This window comes from Dermacentor variabilis, chromosome 3, assembly GCF_050947875.1.
Source record: "Dermacentor variabilis isolate Ectoservices chromosome 3, ASM5094787v1, whole genome shotgun sequence".
Lineage (NCBI taxonomy): Eukaryota > Metazoa > Arthropoda > Arachnida > Ixodida > Ixodidae > Dermacentor > Dermacentor variabilis.
In genome coordinates, this window is record NC_134570.1 from 97,422,603 (window position 1) to 97,441,913 (window position 19,311).

Consider the following 19,311-nt stretch of genomic DNA (forward strand, 5'->3'; position numbering starts at 1 on the left):
CATATGTACACAAAGCACATTTTTATCCTTTGCTTTACAGTGCCTTAAATAAAAAGCTTGTGTACACACTTAAGCCCGTCTATATTCAAGTTGGCCTTGAAGAACTTGAAATATGAAGTCTACTTCCAATATTATTTGCATGTCTCTGTAGCAATGTTTCTCTCTGGGAAAAGCGAACAATTCGAATGATGTTTAAGACATCCTCTACATCATAAGCCATTAGTGGGTCATGGCAGGCATTTTTACAAGGTGGGAGGAGGCATACAAGTGACATGTCATGCGTTGCAGCAGCTACATGGCATATGCATAAAAGTAACAGCAGCTATATAAAATATTGCTCAATATGGTCACAGCCATCAGCACAAAAAACATATAGGCAAGCCATGGGCCACTGGTGGATCACCATCATACCCGCAGTGTACCCACATGCACCGTTTGTTTGGTCATGCTACACAGCAGTCGAGGTTTTAAGAAAGGTCTCCTTACAAATTGAGCTCATTCATGGCCTACGATATTGTGCACACCCACCCAAGTACTAGATTAAATGTACGAATTTATTTACGAATACTGGCAGTCCAATCGGAGACCATAACAGGAAGGACATCTTCAGGAAGCAGTAGATGCCGGTAATATGCTAAATAAAATTAAATTGTCAGGTTTAAAGCCCTAAAGGGTTATGAGAGAAGCCATATTGAACGGTTCCGCATCAATCTTTACCATTTGGGGTTCTTTAATGTGCACTCAAAGTACGGTACTTGGGCGGGTTTGAATGTTGCCCCACCACTAGAAAGTGGCCGCCGCAACCAGAAACCTGAACTACAAACATGTGCCAAGCAGCACAAGAACATAGCCACTGAGCTGCCACGGTGAGTAAACACTGATTGTTAAAGTATTTTATATATATATATATATATACACACACTCAAGAATAAAGACAGGGTGAAGAAAGGATGAGCCTCTGTTTCACCTTTCGCGTGCCACTAATTATGTGCAAAGTGTCAGAGATGACGTTGAGGGTTTCATGGCTGCCTCGCAGTGCACTCGAGGACGATGCCTTCACCAGGGTTCCTGCTATTCTCACAAGGTGATGCAGGGGGGCCACACCACTCTTGATGTAGCCATTCAGGAGGTTCAGGCACCTGCATACACCATCATAACTGCACAAACAGCTCCACCGAAAGGTCAAAGCACAGTCGCTACGACAGCTGCTCACAGGGACACACAGTCATTCTGTAAATTCGCTGGCTGCATTAGCACAGATGCTTGCTCTAAGGCACACATCATGGCATTAACTTAGTGCAGTGCACAAAGCAAACAAACAACAGGTGATGAACACAAAAGCATTTGCCCTTGTTCATCCTCCTGTCCTCTGTTCAATTAGTGTGCTACACTGAGTCAATGAAGCACCATTTAGCCCACACTTGTATGTTGCCCTACAGTGCACTTCCAGGTAGGATGCAAACTGTTGTGTAAGTCAAAATGCAAGCATTCGCTTCATGAAAAAGGTTCTAGTTGTAACTGCGTGTGTTACAACAACTTGCGGAAGCAAGTTTATGTCACATGACGTGTTATCCGTGCACCTTTGTGCTTCCAGTATGTAGTGCACTATGTCTTCGTCGCGAGAGCCAGTTAAGTGCTGCTGCCGCTGGTAGCACAAACATGTCAAACCGCTCATTTTGTGGTAAAGAGGTTCAGATCTATGAAGTGTCTGATGTAATAAATACATCACATTTCGATATATAGAAGCATACCATTTCATCTTAAATTGCATTACTTGACTCATATCTATATCTTTCTTTCATAGCTGACGCACTATTTTTTGTCATATATGCAAGCAGTGAAAAAAGTCTAACCCCTGTACTCATAAATGCATCTTAACTTGAAGCCCATACTTGACTTGGTCAAGTGTGGCTTGGCTTGACTTGGACGCCTGTCATGACCACACTAAAGAAAATGCAATGAGCATCTTAGGCGTGTTCACACCAGGCGTCGTTTATATCAAGTCAAGCATAGGCTTAAATTCGAAGTGCATTGCTGAATACGGGGGTTAGTATTACCTGCTATGTATGAAACGAAGTATAGGTGATACAAAACTGGGAGGGCCACTATGAGATCTCGGCTCTGAAGACGACCAATTGTTTGAGACAGGAGTTCCAAGTGCTGTTTGTTAGGCAGCAATCGTCGAAGCAGCAACAACGCTGAGTGATGATTATGAGTGTGTGAATTTTCCATCATTATTCTTTTTATCCAAGAAAGAATTTCATTTTCTAGATAGCAGCTGGTGCGGGCGGAATTCGCCACTGCAAATTTGCTCCTGCTTCATGGGATTGGTTTCAATTCCATCTAGTCTTTCTGTTCTCACTGTACCTGTGTGTACAAATTCGCAGTGTTTGGCATTAAAAGTCATTAATAATCCAGATGATGTATTATGACCTGGCCCGAACCAACTTTCTGCTCATAAACATCAAAATCACAGCTGCTTCATGCACCAAACATCTGAATTCCACCATGCCCTCTGCAGCTTTGGTGACTGTTGGCTTTTTTTGGTGGTTACATTTGATTAAATTGTAGATTTCATCTCGCCCAATTCGCCTTGCAAATTGCTTGCAGGGGCCTCAAAATTGGAAGTACCCATGCCATTGTAGCAGAAGGCTTATTTGCAACCTGTGTGCTTGCAAGGTTATATTTCATCTAAACTGTGGTTGTTTTCCACGTGCCCTACCACAGCCTTGAGCAGCACCGGTACATTGTTTCCAGTTAAATCTAACCACCACCAGTTCGCCCTTAAGTACACAGACAAACCTGCAAGTTTTCTGTTACGGCAGAACTCTGCTAATACATTCCCCATCCATGCGTGTTCGTGGGTAGTATATGCATGCAGACCCCACGTATTATGACATTGGCACGTTAATGTGTTTTTGCATAATACAGTGTGAATTTAATGCGGAATCACAAAAACGTTAAATGTACCTTCTCACGTAAACAAGAAAATGTTAATGAAATCTCAAGTGTATGCCCTGCACCATGTAGTACTTAAGAGACATTCAGGCTGCCACAATTAAATCTTACACAAATAGGAAAGGTGTAGGTGAGGTGACGAATACATTCAAAACTGCTATCAGGAATCAGGAATTTCTTTGAACTTTCAGTAAACTTCAAGGTAAATCGTTTTTAGGTAGAGACCCTCGCTAGTGTCTGTTTAATATTTAACCCAACAAAGCCCAATGTATTATTTTTTGTATGCGAAGTTTTATACCTCCGTAATACTTACTTAAGCAAAGAAAACTTCATGCACACAGCTTTTCTGACATGCTAGATTGAAAGTTACCTTCAGTTGTGGGTAGCTCAGCAAGCCAATTACCAATTAGTTAGCCAAGATACTAATTAATTTATAAGTGCAATAAAATTTAATAGCTTTTTTTGTGTGTGTGTACAAGTGTATTCTCCATGGCCAGGAATAGAAGTGATAAAGTTGTTCTAGTTTTTCTTCAAGTGGAATAGTGTTTGGGTTTAATCCCATGCTTGCTCCACACATTTCCCAGCTACTGAGAGAAAGAGAGAGAGAGCGCAAGCATGCACGTGCACGCACACACGCACACACACACATACACAACCCCAAGAAAAACATATTAGGGTCTGCCGTACAGTCGAAACCACTTGTAACAATACCGATTTTAACAATATATCGGTTATAACAATGAGAAGCTGCTACACCGTCAACTTTTCTATGTTTTCCATGGTGAAATAACCCACTTATACAATGCCCAGATGCAACATTATCGGTTATAACGATGAACTCGGGCTGCTGGGTGTCCGAGCCGAAAGGTAGTGAAATGCAAAATCTTAGAAAAGAAAAAAATAAAACGAGAAATTTGAGCCCCTGCAAGCTGCAACAGCTGCCGCACGCTCATTTTCCTGTCTTCTCCGCACGTCTCTCTCCCGCCACCCTTCCACCCCTCGGAACATGAATGGGCTGCGCCCATAGCTCTACGCCATGCCATCCTCTGAAGCACGAATGGACCGTGCCAACTGTGCTGCTCGCATGTTGCTCGCTGGCTCCTCATTCAGCGCAGTTCTGCAAACAGCTTAATCTCTCGCGTTCGTTTTTGTTGGTCGTGTCAAAATCGTTCCTGGCCACGTGGTTTGTCAGCCTTGCTCTACTCAAAATGGAAAATGGCTGATCCGCCCGGTGATCATCGGCAATGCACGACGTTGCCGGTGAAAAGAAAGCGCACGGCTATAGATTTGGAAACTAAGTGCTTCTAACTGATGAGGCTATCGTCGTGAACGTGCTTGCATCAGATAGCGATGGTGAAGATGGCAGCGATGACACGGTAGGGCAGACTGCCTTGACGTTGCCCCCACAGGAGGCCCGACAGATGATTCAGTCCCTCTAGAGCTTCATTTTCACGAGGAACCTTCTGCTGCAGTACTTGGAGCATCTGGTTGCCTTGGAGAAGGATGTCGGAAAGCTTCACGTAAAGCATGCAAGGCTGACAGACAAAGGGTTTTCTTGTGAAAGCCAGCGATAAGTATGTGGCGAGGTGCTTGTGGCAATCTTACCTCAGCGCTTCTTCTGCATTTCTCAAGCTGACAGGCTGCCAGGGCAACCTTCTCGCATTTTTTAAAAGGCCCCTTTTGGGGCCACCAAAGCAATGCCTCGGCGGTGCTCGTATATCTCTTGCCACCCGTGACCCTCCTCTCTGCAGTTGTTATAGCAGCGCCATTCTTTAATGCCAACAGCCGCAGCTTGTTACATGCGATCGGAGGGCCAAGGGAACAGTTAAACAAGTGAACACAATCAGGAACCGGATGAAGGAAGGTAGTGAGGAGGGGCACTGGTCTCCCCACCATTATAGTTTTCTCACATCAGCTCTGCCATCCCCTATTTTGATTTTTTTTCTTCATGCAACCCAGTTATAACAACTATCGATTATAACAATGGACTTTTTGTGGCACTTGAATATTGTTATAAGTGGTTTTGACTGTACATCCCTGCAAGTGTATGAGTCGGGAAGCACCGAATACCTAGCAGCAAACAGCCTGACCTGATGCACCTCTACATTCTCTCCAACTGAAAAATGCTCGAGGTGCACTCCTCCGATGCATGCCAAATTTGCAAGCCAGTGCTTTCAATGAGTACCACCATTCGGCGCGAAGGAACACCAGGTGAAGAATGTCTGCCTACCTGGTCTGAAAATGAATCCCGACTGTCCGTTCCTTGCTCTTCTCTTTGTTGGCAGGACGTAGTCTACCTCGGAATGCTTCCGCAATGGCCCCGTCTAGCTCAAACATCTGCTCATCCGTTGGCACAACCTCCTCAGCACTCTGAAAGAAGTGCAATAAAATGCATATGAACTGCTACTCCTTTACATCACTCATTAAAGAAACAAAAATTAAAAACACTGAAGAAAGAAGTTTTGCGAAGCAATACAAATTTCAAATGCACATCCAGAATGCAAACAGTTCCTACATATTCAATGCATGACAGAATGGGTTCGTGCTTGAAATCCTACAGCACAGTGATAATTGTAAGCAATAAGACATACCAGACTCTTCATATCTGTCCCTGCACCATGACACTGAGACAGCAGTGCATTGCACTGAGGCCTACAGGCATGATGGTTTAAACTTGAGCAATACAGTAAAAGCTCGTTAGTTCGAATTCCATGGGGATGCTACGAAAATTCGAATTGTACAAAATTTGAACTAACGAAAGTCAGAAAAAAAAAATCGATCGGTTGAGGCGCATATATAATCTGACGTAGCATGTGCGCACATGCGCTCACGCTACGTGTCGCCAACGTGCTCCCATGCACTAGCATTCTTCCCATCCACTATGGCATGAAATCCAAATTATCAGTGGTGGAGCGGATTTCAGTGTGAATTAGTGGGATGCGTTACATATTGCTTTCAATGCATTGTTGGACAGACCGCAATGACTAGTTCGAATTATCCAAAATTTCGAATTAACGAGCTGTGAATTAACAAGCCCTTACTGTAAAGAAATAAAGGATAAGGAACATACTGAATCTTCCTCATCCGCAGCTGCATTTCCCAATGCTGCCCTTAGCCTTGACCTCAGTTCCTCATCTGAGTTACAGTTCTCTTCATCCTCTATATCACTGTCTTCATCACTTTCCTCACTCTCGGACTCGCCATCTTCAGCACCTGAAAAAAGAAAAGTGATCCTGAGCATATTTCACCATGTAACGTTGCTTGCAGGTTGCAATGAAAAAATTTTTTAAATAGTTAACGCAAAACATCCTTTTAAACTTCCCCTTTAAGCGGCATTCTCTGCAACGAGCAATGCCAGTTTTTAACACACTGTCAAACATCTGTTCTTGATGCTTACAACAGCTGGTACTAGGTTGATTCGGGAAACAACAGCTTCAAAATTAAATGCCTACATGGTGAAGAAGTTTCCTACACAAAGATCCTGCACTTCGTAACACAGTATACATGCAATGCTGCCAACTCAAGCTATTTATTACATTAAAATGAACAAGCAGACCATAGCAAGGGAATTACATTAAGTTGTCCAATGCGGCAAAGCTATATTTGACAACAGTTGTTCCTATTACACACAAATTTACCCTGTTCAAGAATTGTATCCTTTTTCAAATTGCACTCTTTGCATCTGCAACCAGTGGGCTAAACTGGAAGAGTACTAGTCCAAGAATAGATTAGAGCACTCCTCCAGGACAAAAATAGCAGATCCCATGCACTATGGAAATCGGTACGACCAAAGCTTTCATTAGCCAACAAGGCAAAACGACAGGTCACAATAAGAAACATGCAGTAATTCTTGGCGACGGACGCATTCTGTAACCTGCCCATAACAGTCATGGCATACTTCGCGGAGAAACTGTCATAGTTCTATTCAGAGGCTGTACACTCAAGTAATCATTTCCAGTGATACTATGTACAATCTTCACAAGATTTTGCATGTCTTTGAATAACATACGTTGAGGTACACAGCCGAAAGCATTCCTGGCACTGTGGAAAGATAGCCAGCTTGGTACAGCACCAGAGCCACTGCCAGCTGGAAACGCATGGCATGTTTGTCACCAGCCATCCGTGATGCATGGAGGGCAACACTATCAGGTGGTGTTGCAGGTAACCAAGCTTTGTGTCATGTGACTGAACTCTCCACTCTCATTCGTGGAAGCGTGCAAAGCATCACAACAAAATCTGTTCTTGTGGCTAGAGGTACGACAGCTCCTACTCGCTGAGACACTTCACAATGAGAATGACGATGAGTTGTCAAATGATGGAGTAGTTCGCAAAGAACGCTTTGCCTAAAAGAAATAATGTAGCCACCAACCACCATCATCCATTTCACCATCAGCATCACTGTCTTCTTCTTGCTTCTCATCACCACTTCTTTTCGGAGAAAAGACCTGCATAGAAACAATGAACAGAATCATGTGCCATAAATTTGCTGCACAACAAAATTTACATGTACACTGATGATTCCAGCATTTGTAATTTTTAGGGATGGCTGAATATCAAAATTTTCAAATATGGATCGAATACAAAACTCAGCTTCAATTATTGAGCAGAATATCAAATACTGATATACACATGCATTTATTAGCAAGTTTGGTTATTTTAACCTGTTGGAACATTGCAATTCCATTGTGAATGGCAAAAAAAATGGACTAGTAAGCCGTTAAACTTAAAGACTGTATTTCACTCTTGTTAATTTGGAAAATTGAGTAATTCCTACTAGCTGTGTGTTCGCACCAATCTCTGCCTTATTATACAACATCAAATTAAAGGCCCGTAAACGTGGAGGCATCTGACCTTGTTCCAGCTGTCACTCGTCGCATATTCTGTCAAGCAATAAGCTCAGGATTTGGAAATTGGGGCTTCAAAAGTAACCATAACAAGCAGGGAAAGAGCTGCATTCACACAAATTGGACTAGTAAGCCGTTATACTCAAAGACTGTGTATTTCACTCTTGTTAACTTGGAAAATTGAGTAATTCCCACTAGCTGTGTGTTCGCACCAATCTCTTCTGCCTTATTATACAACATCAAATTAAAGGCCCATAAACGTGGAGGCACCTGACCTTGTTCCAGCTGTCACTCATCGCATCTTCTGTCAAGCAATAAGCTCAGGATTTGGAAATTGGGGCTACAAAAGTAACCATAATGAGCAAGGAAAGAGCTGCATTCACACAAACTGGACTAGTAAGCCGTTATGCTCAAAGACTGTGTATTTCACTCTTGTTAACTTGGAAAATTGAGTAATACCCACTAGCTGTGTGTTCTCACCAACCTCTGCCTAATTATACAACATCAAATTAAAGGCCCATAAACGTGGAGGCATCTGACTTTGTTCCAGCTGTCACTCATCGCATTTTCATCTATTTGGAAATTGGGGCTACAAAACTAACCATAATGAGCAAGGAAAGAGCTGCACTCCCACCTAACAGAAACAAAGTTGCGCTGTACTGTTTGTTATGGGTGTTGCTTATAACATAACTGCCAAGAACATTGTCTTTCCATTTTCCTATGTTTTGTGCCACATGCAAGCAAGTCTTCTGCAGCCCAGCTTGTGCAGCAAGCTGCTTCTGTTGCTTTCCTTCAGTGCGGGACATCTGACCGACTCACTGTTGTCAAAGTACTGCATTTGCAAGAACATAGCACAACCACCAATATAATGTGAGGTTCACTACATTATATACAACAGGAAGAAGAGGAAAGGCATCTTCCATTGCATGTAAAGAGAAGTTTTCATTATAAGTCTAAGTAAGCATGTGAAATGCAATCATACTCGGTTTTAGTACACTGAGATGTGTGCAGGCATCGTGGCAATGCCCATCGCGGAACACCCGTTACCTGCGATATCTGTACCACAAAGGCACATAAAAAAAAAAAATGTGCATCTTGGTAGTGATATGCAGGCTTTTCCGCACAGCTTTAGCGTGCAGTGGCAGAGCACATCTGACAGGCGAAATTACGCCAGCAGCACGAAACTGGCACAAAATCAGACGACGTGTATCGGGCGCGCACTGCGGTTAGCAGATCCGCCATTGCCCTTATCTGAATTGCTGTGACAGGCGCGCGACACGTTGCACGGAGGCGCGACATGAGAATGCAGTTGTGAGCTGGCATATTTTTTGCTGAGGATCGGCCCAGAAAGAGCCTTCCTATTGCAGTTAGATTCTTTTGCGCAGTTGACCCTACCCACTTTCGTTCCGCTCTAAGTACGCTCTCACTGTCCGAAACCCTGCACCCCTTGCTGCTGAGCGGCTGGCTTTTTCGCATATCTTAGACATTCAGTGGCTGAGTGAGTTTTACAGGCAAAATTTCGCTAGTAGCACGAAACGGTCGTCAGATTCAACACAACATCAGACGCCTTATTCTTAGATTAGATAGAAACAAACGCTAATAACCGTGTCTGCTCCTGCACAGCCAGCAATATATTCAATTTGTTTCGAATATTCGTACCCAACCGAATATACGAAAAATTTTGAATGCCTAATTTCCGAATTGAATACGAACATTAAAAACACAATATCTAATGGCATTCGAAATTTTCAAATATTTGCACATCCCTAGTAATTTTCTCATGTACACACCGGACAACTGGTTACAAATCACGCTTGAAACAACTGCACTGACACTGTTTATGAACTTGTAGAAGGCAGTGGGCCATCAATATTACAAACAATTTTATGGCAGTTTCCATTTCTTTATGTCTGTTAAATACAAACTGTTCAAATGTTCAACTTAGTCTTTCAATTGGAGACCAAATGAAAGAGTGTGCTTGAACTTCTAACCCTCCTCACCCACCACATAATCAACGTGAACTATCCCAATTTTTAGAACAGCCACCATGTTGAAAGCTGAAGTGGCCTGAGCTGCTCTACTACAGAAGCTTCACTCACAATTGCTGATTTTTGCTGAAGCAAAAATCTCTTAAACATAGCTTCTCACATTGCTTTAAATGACTTTCACAAGAGAGAGAAAATTTATTTCAAGGAAAGCTAGGAGATCAGCCCAATGCATAAAGCCCCGGCCTGATGCTTGGCATGGGCTGGAGTAGTGGAAATGAGAAAAGGAAAAAGGAATGATAACAGAAGTAGGGCCAAGAGATGATTGATTAACTGGTTTTGAAGGGCCCGTCACCAAGCTTGAGCGTCGCAAACAGACAAGCACAGCACATAGATCACACGCTGACAATCATGTCTACAAAGTATAAAACAACTATGCAGCATGAAAACTGCTTAAATTTCAAAGGAAAGCCTGTGCGCCTTTCCTCTCAAGATAGCCAACGAAAGTGCACTGTGCAGCAAAAAAAAAGTGTATGCTAGTTGGGGAGGAGGGAGCAGAGGAAAAAAAAAGTAAGAGACAGGGCTCATGACGTAATGTGTCGCAGCCCCTCAGCTCCAGCAGTGGAGAAGGCAAGGAAGAAATGTTGTTCGTAGATGCTAGTCGAAACGAAGGGACAGGGTGTCCACACTGGCAGTGAAGCTTGCCTCCTGACAGCACGGCAACAAAACATTTCAGTTTCTCCTACTGTCTCCTCTAATAATGAACCAATATGAAAATTCTTATGGTAAAGTGGCGGCACTTAACAACTGCCAGAGTGTGTACTGTATAACTAAAATTTCCAATGGGGTCTGGTTTGCTGCCATTCTCTCATAGCACTTGGACTGTGTGAGACGCCGTAATGGAGGACTCTGCATAAATTTTGGCCACCTGGGGTTCCTTAGCATGCGCCTATATCTAAGTACATGTGCATTTTTGAAATCTGCGCCATCAGCATGAGGTGGCGGCCAAGATTCAAACCACAACAATAAGCAGCAGCACGAGATGTTAACGCAAGTTATGCACTATCTAGGAGTTGAGGTTCTCAAAAGTCTCATTTCCAGTCGACCATTATGCAATAAAAACAATCCTTGTGGGTCCGTCAACAAGGCTGGCTACAGTCCTAAGGTAACGCTTTCTGAGAGATGCCAATGGCTCATAACGAGGTTTGCACATATGAATTAGTATGCAGCATCTGTCCATATGTGCTCTAATTTATACAAACAACTTGAGGCCTTCCTAACGTCATCGCTAATGGGTTGCGCAAGACAAGAAAGGTGATGTCAAGCAAGTGATGGTGCACATTGCGCTGCCAGCACACAAACTCACATCAAGCAGCAGGGCCAGTGACTCGTCGGACAGCTGGTTGTGAAGGAGTGCAAATGCAGCTGTGGCGATGGCACGCACGTGCAGGCTCTGCATGGACAGCATGCTAAGCGCCAGGTCCACGACAAGCTGCACCCATTTGGCCTTGTGCCCTTCCTCCGCGCCTCCCTCTGCCTCAGATGTTTCGCTCAGCAGATCTCGGGCAGAGCTGCACACCTCCTGCAAAGAGGAAGCGAGAGACCAGTCACAAAGCCGAATTGCGGCCTCGTATTGATGTCTTCCTCTATACCGTGCTCCTAGTTAGCGCAGTGGTAGCGGTGTTAGTGGTGGTGACAGCTTCAGGCGCCTCCACAGTGGCGGCAACGGTGGTGCTAAAGCTTTGGGCAATTTCATACACACAAGAAGCAGACAGCACGTAAAGTATTTAGTAGCACAACGCAGCTGAAGACATAAAGACAACGACAAAGCAATGCGTGAACTTCATCGCCTTAAACGCATTTGTTTACGTTGAGCAGAAACCAACATGTTGTACAACTTGCCTTAGAATGTGTGCGACTGATCTAGTGACCAAGGCCCTGTCAGAGAAAAAGCAACAGCCCTTGCTTCCAGGACCTTTACCTTAAGTAAAGTGCTAAGATACCGTATTTATTCGGTTCTAACGCACCCTCGATTGTAATGCGCGCCTGTTTTTCGAGACGAAAAAAAAGGGGGGGATAAAACGCCCTCAATTTCAACTTGCACCCATTTGCCGTGACCTAAAGAAAGAAAAGTCCTTTAGAGTACCGCACACCTCCTTCTCTCATACAGAAATACAACTTTCTCTCATTTGGAAAAAAACTATGATTTACTCCCAATGCACTAAAGTTGCGATAAATAAAAAAGTCACAGTTTCGCGCGAAAGGCGAAGCATCCATTACAATAGCAAATTAGTAAACAGCTACACGAAAAGTAAGGACAGTAGTTTTATCGGCTGTATAACCTTTTAAACATTCGCTTACTAACCAAATTAACAAGCATAGTGTCATGCACACACAAGCATGAATATGTCTCACTCAATGACTGCGGAAACTTTTTAAAAGCTGTAGTGAGGAAGTGCGGTAGTAGCAGGAGCGAGGGAATTGAACTTTGTGAGGCCTCTCGCTACGACGCGAACTAAGCGAAGAGAACACAGCGCAGTGCGCTTAGATACGTAGACTCTTGTCTCCGCTGCAGGTCGCTTTCAAGATAGAGGCCACGCAGCCTTGTCGTACCTAGCAGCCACCGGTGTAGAATGTCTCTCCTGTTTGCCCCCAGTCCCACACGCAAGTTTCGGGAACTCCAAACACCCGTGATACGGCCCGATTTCAGTCAGTCTCCAATCACGTGATCGCTTTCCTTTTAATTGCGGCAACGTGATGAACTCGACATGTCATTGCAGTTGGCACTTCCATGCTGATAAAGCAAATTCAGAAAATGGGAAGACGGACAGTGCACTAACCTAAGCTGAAGCAAGCATTGCCCAAACACACGTACTACAGCACATGGAGAAAGCTACGGCAGCTAGGCTAGAAGCATGTATGAGGCGGCCATTTTGAAATGCCGATGGTGATATGGTAACTTCGATTCAGGGTCGTACTCGATTCTAATGTGCACCCAATTGTTAGGCCCGTTACATCGGAAGAAAACTGCGCGTTAGATTCAAGTAAGTACGGTAACCCTGTTAACAAAAATTAATCCTCCAAGCACAGGCTTCCTAAGAAGAATCTGTGAGAACTAGCCCCATTTCAGTGTAGCATTAGAGTATAATATGGATATATAGAACACCAACTTGTGTTTGTGCCTGTAATTTTTGCCACACATGGAAAGCTGTTTTTATCATAAATGAGATTCCAGAAAAAAACTCATATTGCAAAAAGTGGTCCCTCACCTGCAGAGATGAGAGGTCATCAGAGATTCCCAGTGCAGTCAGGATGGTGAGGTACAGCAGCAGCACCTTAAAAGCTGTTGCCACGGGTTCGTCCAGGCCGGCCGCAGAGTCAAGCCTTTCCAACATGTGCTTGGTCTTCTTGAGGCACTTTTTGATGTCCGTGCTTGCCCGATCTCCTAAAGAAGCTGACAACAACAAAAAACAAATAATAATAATAATAATTAAAACCATTTTTTAAAAAATACTTAGTACATGCAAATGTGGGTCCCTGGCATGAGTGCCCACATTGCATGTTTCCTAAGGAATTATTTAATTTGTGTCCACAAAACTAGCTATACTCCTAGTGCAAGATGAATGAGGGAAGCTGGAATGCTTTATTTTTAGTCAACTGACAATAATATTGTTACGCAAACGAAGGAATAAGAACTGGAGACTATTTACAAAGTGTATTTACAAAGGATAACGCAGCGCTAGCCAGTTCAGCTTACAGCTCGAGAGCCAGAGAGCGTTCATTGTCTTCGTCGGGGCACCCGCGTGCATCAGCCACAAGAAACATGCAATATGCATGTATCAATATAAAGCAACAAATGCAGAAACTTGGAAAAATATTGACAAAATTTGACAAAATTGACAAATAGCAGTCAATGCTACAAAGGCTAGAGACTCAACTGCTCACATTCGCTACTAAATATAGTGTGTCAGAGATCCAAACATATTTATTTACCACTGGACGAGCACAGTGACACATTTCTGTGGCCAGCAGTTACAGTGCATTGCTCGCGTTCACAACCAAAACATAGTACATCGTGTATTACTAGCAGCAATAAGGTGCACAAATAATATGTAATTTGGCACAAACATTATATTCACAAGTTGTAGGTGTAATATATAAGGTATCTATTCTATAGAAAGCGCTGCGAGCTAAAAAGAAATCGCTCTGCGAGGTGCACGAATTGAGACTTCTACAACGGCACTACTTGAACAGCTCCGAGCAACACCTGCTAATTATGAAGCAAGGTACAGTAGTAACTGTAGGGGAAGGTAAATGCATGTTTACCATCATATTCTTGTTAAATGGAAAGAAATGATAGGGCCACAAAAGAAAGGCAACAAGTTGGAGCCAAACCTTTTAATGACATATGCAGTGCTCTACCAAATGAGCTATGGTGGCAGTTGTCCACTCCCACTTTCTTGGCTACATAAACGCTGTCATTGCTAAAGTTACCAGCCCAGAGCACTCTCAGTCACACAAAAAAACTAGATCAGTGCTTGTGGGCATAGCGGCATCACAAGGATTCAAGTACAGACTGGTCGTGAACATTCTGACCTGGATACTCTATCGAAAGATAACACATCATGTATGTATCCAATCAAGAGAGATGTTTGTGGGAAGATTCAGGCTTGATATAATTAACAGAGGTTTAACAAGGAGTGTTAATGGTGTCTGTGACATTCCTTGTTCGACCACAGTTAGTCAACGGGTGTATGAGTAGCCTAGCTTTGTGAAGCATGTATTTAAGCCATTTGGGACATGGTCTTAGGAGCTGCTCAGTAGGTTCCATAGCAGCAATGCCACGCACATGACATTAAAGCCAAGGGTGCAAACAGGCCTGGACACTTCCATGCCAGACACAGTTGCATGCATTGCATATGTAACCTATCCTTGTGAGGCATGTGTATCAAGCCATTTGGATTTCATAATACAGCAGATTCCTATACATGGCTATCGGCCGATAGCTGACATCGATCAAGATCGGTGTTTTGATCAGTGTGCTTCTTCCTACTGTTACTGTGTACATTTACTGATGCAGTTTAATAAACAGGCTGAAGTAAGCGAATATATTCTTTCGAATTTTGATAATAATTACATACTGCCGGAAGAAGACGACTATCGCCTTCTCCCGTTCGGCCGCGGCTGTCTGCGTAGGAATAGTATGGCTACCCTGCTTATTGGTCTCGTAGCCATCGGGTCTCGCTATTTCGACTAGTTTTGACGACTCAACTAACCTCAAACCACGCGAAACTTATTAAGGTTAGACAACACGCATGCTTGCCAGTACGCGCTCACTCCTGGCTGCTCCTGGTCAGACAGCTTGGCAGGCTTTGCTCCGTAATGAGAGCACTTCAAAATGCGCAAGTTGGATGCGGCTACTATCCCTCGGCCAAGCTGGTGCAGGACAAAGCCGGTCCGCACCACATAACGCAGCCAAACAAGTGGACATGAATGCGAGCTCGCACTCTAGCCCTGCCGTTCACAAAGCAAATGCTGCAGTTGCATGTAGCTGCGGTCTGCTATGTAGCATAGATACCGTGGCCACTGCAGGGTGCCACAATGAGTCCACTGGCTGAGCACACTGCGGCTCACTGAGGACAACCGCGTCTTACATGTTTGGCTCATCGTAAGCGCCAAAATCGGAAGTAGTGGACTCTATCTGAACATTCAAAATCAAATTTTAACTACACCATGGTGACGTTCAGTAGCTGGAGCCTTGTGGAGCACACCCCGCTCCGCCATAACCTTCGCAGTGCAAATCATTGAAGAAGGAGTGGAAGCACCGCAAACGGTATGTTTGTCTGCCATTAACTCCGCTTTTGCTGAATGCATTGAAGGACTTCTTGTGGCAAAGTATTTCTGAAATAGTGTAATTTAATCTCAAATGCATTTCTTCCTTTCATTAAAAAGTGGTTCAGGGCCCCTTTAATTGGAACAATACTGAATGTACATAGCTCTAAGGTAGACTGCACAAAACAGAGGATGCAGTGTTCAAGCCCCTTATTCGATCTAAACAAGTCTACCGGAGCCGTAACTACAACAATGGCTCTCAAAATTTACTGCTGAAGAGTGCTATCGGGAGTTGCCCACGGCATTTTATTTCACAACTAGGACGTTTACAACAGGCCTAATTCCGTCAATGTCTTGAAACAAGCAGTGCTAAAACATGAGCATAGAAAAACGACACCTGTAACAGTGTTTTTCTATTTTAGTCCCATGCTTCAGCACTACTTTCATCGCTGCCCACCTCAGATGCTAGAGATATTGCCGTTTTTGCTCTTCTCGGTGTACAATACAGACACCAAAACAAAATAATGGCAGGTGCACTTACCTTTGGTTCGAAGCAGAAGTGATGAAAGGAAGTCCACAAATTCGGTGAGCTTTGTCTTTTTCAAGGGCACGATACTCTTCAAGACTGCACTTTGAAACAACTTCCGCACGGCTTCACCCTGGACAGCAGACAAGTAGTGGCACTCACTTTACACAGAACAGAATAAAGGCAATTATGTATTCGATGAAACCGCCAAGGACACAGGAATGTAAGTAATGTAGAAAGTGAGAGAAAGAAAAAGAAACATACAATTGTCTACTAGAACTGATCTATATATGTTTGCAGCTCTTCCACAATTCGCAACACACAAAGAAGTTTCTGGCACAGTAAAGCCCGTCACATGAGGAAAACATTTCAATTGCCTTAAAGAACAGTTCACATACACCAGCAGGGTCCACTGCATTACTTACCAGTATTTACTACATTACTATTCTTATTTTGTCAATCGATCACCTTTTCTAAATTGAGGATTCCAGCTGCAATTTACCCTACTAGTTGTTAATGTCACTTGCAACACAAAACATCTCATTTACTCAAACGGGACTGGTTTCAAGTGCAGTTGAAGGAGCCCATGAGCAGCTTCAGCGCTCATATGTTCAATGGGCAGTGAAAGCGACCATGGGAAAGAGGACTGCGAACTTGAGAACTGCGACCCAACAGTGCAAAGCACACTACTTTAAGTTAATTGAAATTCTGGGGTCTTAAATGCCAAACCACAATCTGACTATGAGGCACACCATAGTGGAGGACTGCGGAATAATTTTGACCACCTCGGATTCTTTAATGCGCACCCATAGCACGTCTGGTGCATATTTGCCGAAGGCATAGAACACAAGTTTTTTTGCATTCAGCCTCCATCGAAATGCTGCCACCGCGGCCGCAGTCGAACCTACGACCTCGTGTTCAGCAGCGAGCAGCGTAATGCCATAGCCACTGAGCTGCTGCGACGGGTTAGAAGTCCGTGCTGACACAGAAACTCTAGTGCACTTGTAACATGTAGCAAATATACGCACAAGGCCTAAATATTAACATGTGTGAGCCTTCCAATGTTATTATAATATTGGATATCAGAAGCGCAGGACGGAATTAGAACCTTACGACTTAATACTAGGTTTTCAACATGCCACTGCACACCCCAAGTGCAATGCATGTGTTCAGAGGAAGTACAATGAGCACAAGATGGTGGCATACTTGAGAGCTGTCCTTGCTGCTGACCCTTGCAGTGTAGGCATCAAGCAGGAAGTGAACAGTGTCAGCCCTAAAGTCCATGTCAGCAGCCATGGTCGGAAGGTGGAGCAAGTTCGAAAGCTGCGCAGGTAAGGCAATGAAAAGGGTAAGAATGAGAATTAATGGGGACACTATATGTTGTGGCACAGCAACAAACAAACGAAATGGGCAGAAAGCAAATCATTCAACTTACAAGAATACATGCCAACAAACCTGTTCAAAGGCTTCACGCTGAGGTTTCAGAAGATGTTGTGGCCTGAAAGTGCAACAGTCTAATCAGTCAGAGAAAAGCAATGAGGGCAAGGAGCACATGGAATTAAGGAAAACTATTTTGTGAGCAGACCAGTAGTAGAATGAAAGGTTTGGCACGTCACACTTATGTCATTACTCTAGTTGTCTTACAGGTCCAGAGTAGTTTTATGATGAGAAGCGGTGGGAGGAACAGTGTAAAAAAGTTTGACACGGTGATGATGAAACACACTGAAGGGGATGAAACTGAATGCGACAAGCATAATGAAGTGATAGCTGCACTCAGTGCAGAAATCTGAATCCATGCTTACCCTTCCCTGTCCTCTAGTCGTGCAATATCTTTCAGGAATTCCGCATACCACTGGACACACTCTGGCTTTGCCTGTGAAATGAAAGTGATGTCATCTGTGTGACCTATGACATTTAACAATTTTGAACACATAACTTGCCAGACTTTAGGCAAATTTTTTTCTCGCTCTCTCTTACATACACACACACAACGAAATTTACACACATAACACATGTTAGTATTGATCATTTTTACCTGCAAAACTGGATGCATAAAGCAATGTAAAAAAAAATCTGAAGATGGAAGAGAGCCATAGTTCATGAAACGGGAGTGCAGCTGCAGTAGTAGAGAGGCTAGAAAGGGCTTTCTAGTGTCTTGAGCGGCCGACGCCCCCAGTGGGCAAAGCGAAATGTGTCCGGATCTGCCCGCCAGATAATGTTGCAGCCCTCTGGTGCACTAGCAAGTTGGTGCACAGCCCGGCGTGGTAACGAGGCAGACTGCCAGCAGTGTGCTTCTGCTGTGACTGTGCGCTTTGACCTTGTGCTGCTGCGTTGTATGATCGAGCAGTTTCGAACATCAACTTTGGTCTGTATCGAATGTGAGTGACCATGCCTGCTTGTAAGAGTAGGTCGTGCTTTGGGCAGTTGTGCAAGGGTGGGTACAAGTCGTCAGAGGAACAGGTGTCATTGTTCTGAGCCCCTGCCAATCCTGTTCGCTTGCAAACACGGGCCAGAAACATCAAACGAGATGACAAGGTACTCAACAATACATGCGTAGTGTGTTCTTGTCATTTTGATGAATGCTACATACAGAGAACATTTAAGCATGTGATCAATGGAAAGGTTACCAAGCCTGAACGCGAACGGCCAGTGCTTACTGATGATGCTGTGCCGACTATATTCCCTGATGCACCTAAATATCTGACAAAGCCTGTTCCGAAAAAAAGAAAGCAGAGAGATCTCGCCAGCCACCATCCACCACCATCAAAGTGCAAAGCTTTATGTGAAAGCACACCTGACTGCGAACTCTCTGAAGGCAATGACGTACAACCAGCATTGGAGATGTCCCTGCAGCAGTTCAGCAATGTTTCACCACCTTCAACTTTTTGTAGCAGAATTGTGTTATCAGATGAGCCAGGAGCGCTTTGCTTTGGATGGCATGTTAGCGTGGAAACAGGAGATGGGTTTGTTATTAAGCATGTCCCATTCACAGTGTGCTATGAACTGACATAGGAACAGCCAGAAATTTCATTGTGGCGCATATACTGCCGCAACATCAAGGTTGATGATTTTTTCGTGGCCACCGAAGGTGACGCCCTAACAGCATTAAAGAAAGCTGACGCACCGTTGCTGTGCCCTGGATGTGATATTCAGTCCTTTAAGCCTG

General features: G+C 43.9%; 1 protein-coding gene across 2 annotated transcripts in view; it reads right to left on the bottom strand.

Annotated features, from left to right (window-relative positions):
• The window catches only part of LOC142576075 (myb-binding protein 1A-like), a 66,111-nt gene that overhangs the window by 14,299 nt on the left and 32,501 nt on the right, over positions 1 to 19,311 (bottom strand). Inside the window, exons 12-21 of one of the 2 annotated variants that reach the window (XM_075686011.1) lie at positions 17,948 to 18,018; positions 17,601 to 17,643; positions 17,376 to 17,468; positions 16,161 to 16,278; positions 13,057 to 13,241; positions 11,154 to 11,369; positions 7,328 to 7,403; positions 6,029 to 6,171; positions 5,189 to 5,328; positions 968 to 1,139 (exon numbers count right to left, since the gene is read on the bottom strand). In XM_075686011.1, the coding sequence (XP_075542126.1) occupies positions 968 to 1,139; positions 5,189 to 5,328; positions 6,029 to 6,171; positions 7,328 to 7,403; positions 11,154 to 11,369; positions 13,057 to 13,241; positions 16,161 to 16,278; positions 17,376 to 17,468; positions 17,601 to 17,643; positions 17,948 to 18,018 (1,257 nt within the window). Of the gene's footprint in view, positions 1 to 967; positions 1,140 to 5,188; positions 5,329 to 6,028; positions 6,172 to 7,327; positions 7,404 to 11,153; positions 11,370 to 13,056; positions 13,242 to 16,160; positions 16,279 to 17,351; positions 17,469 to 17,600; positions 17,644 to 17,947; positions 18,019 to 19,311 lie in introns of both variants that reach the window. The other variant, XM_075686010.1, reaches the window with a different exon arrangement.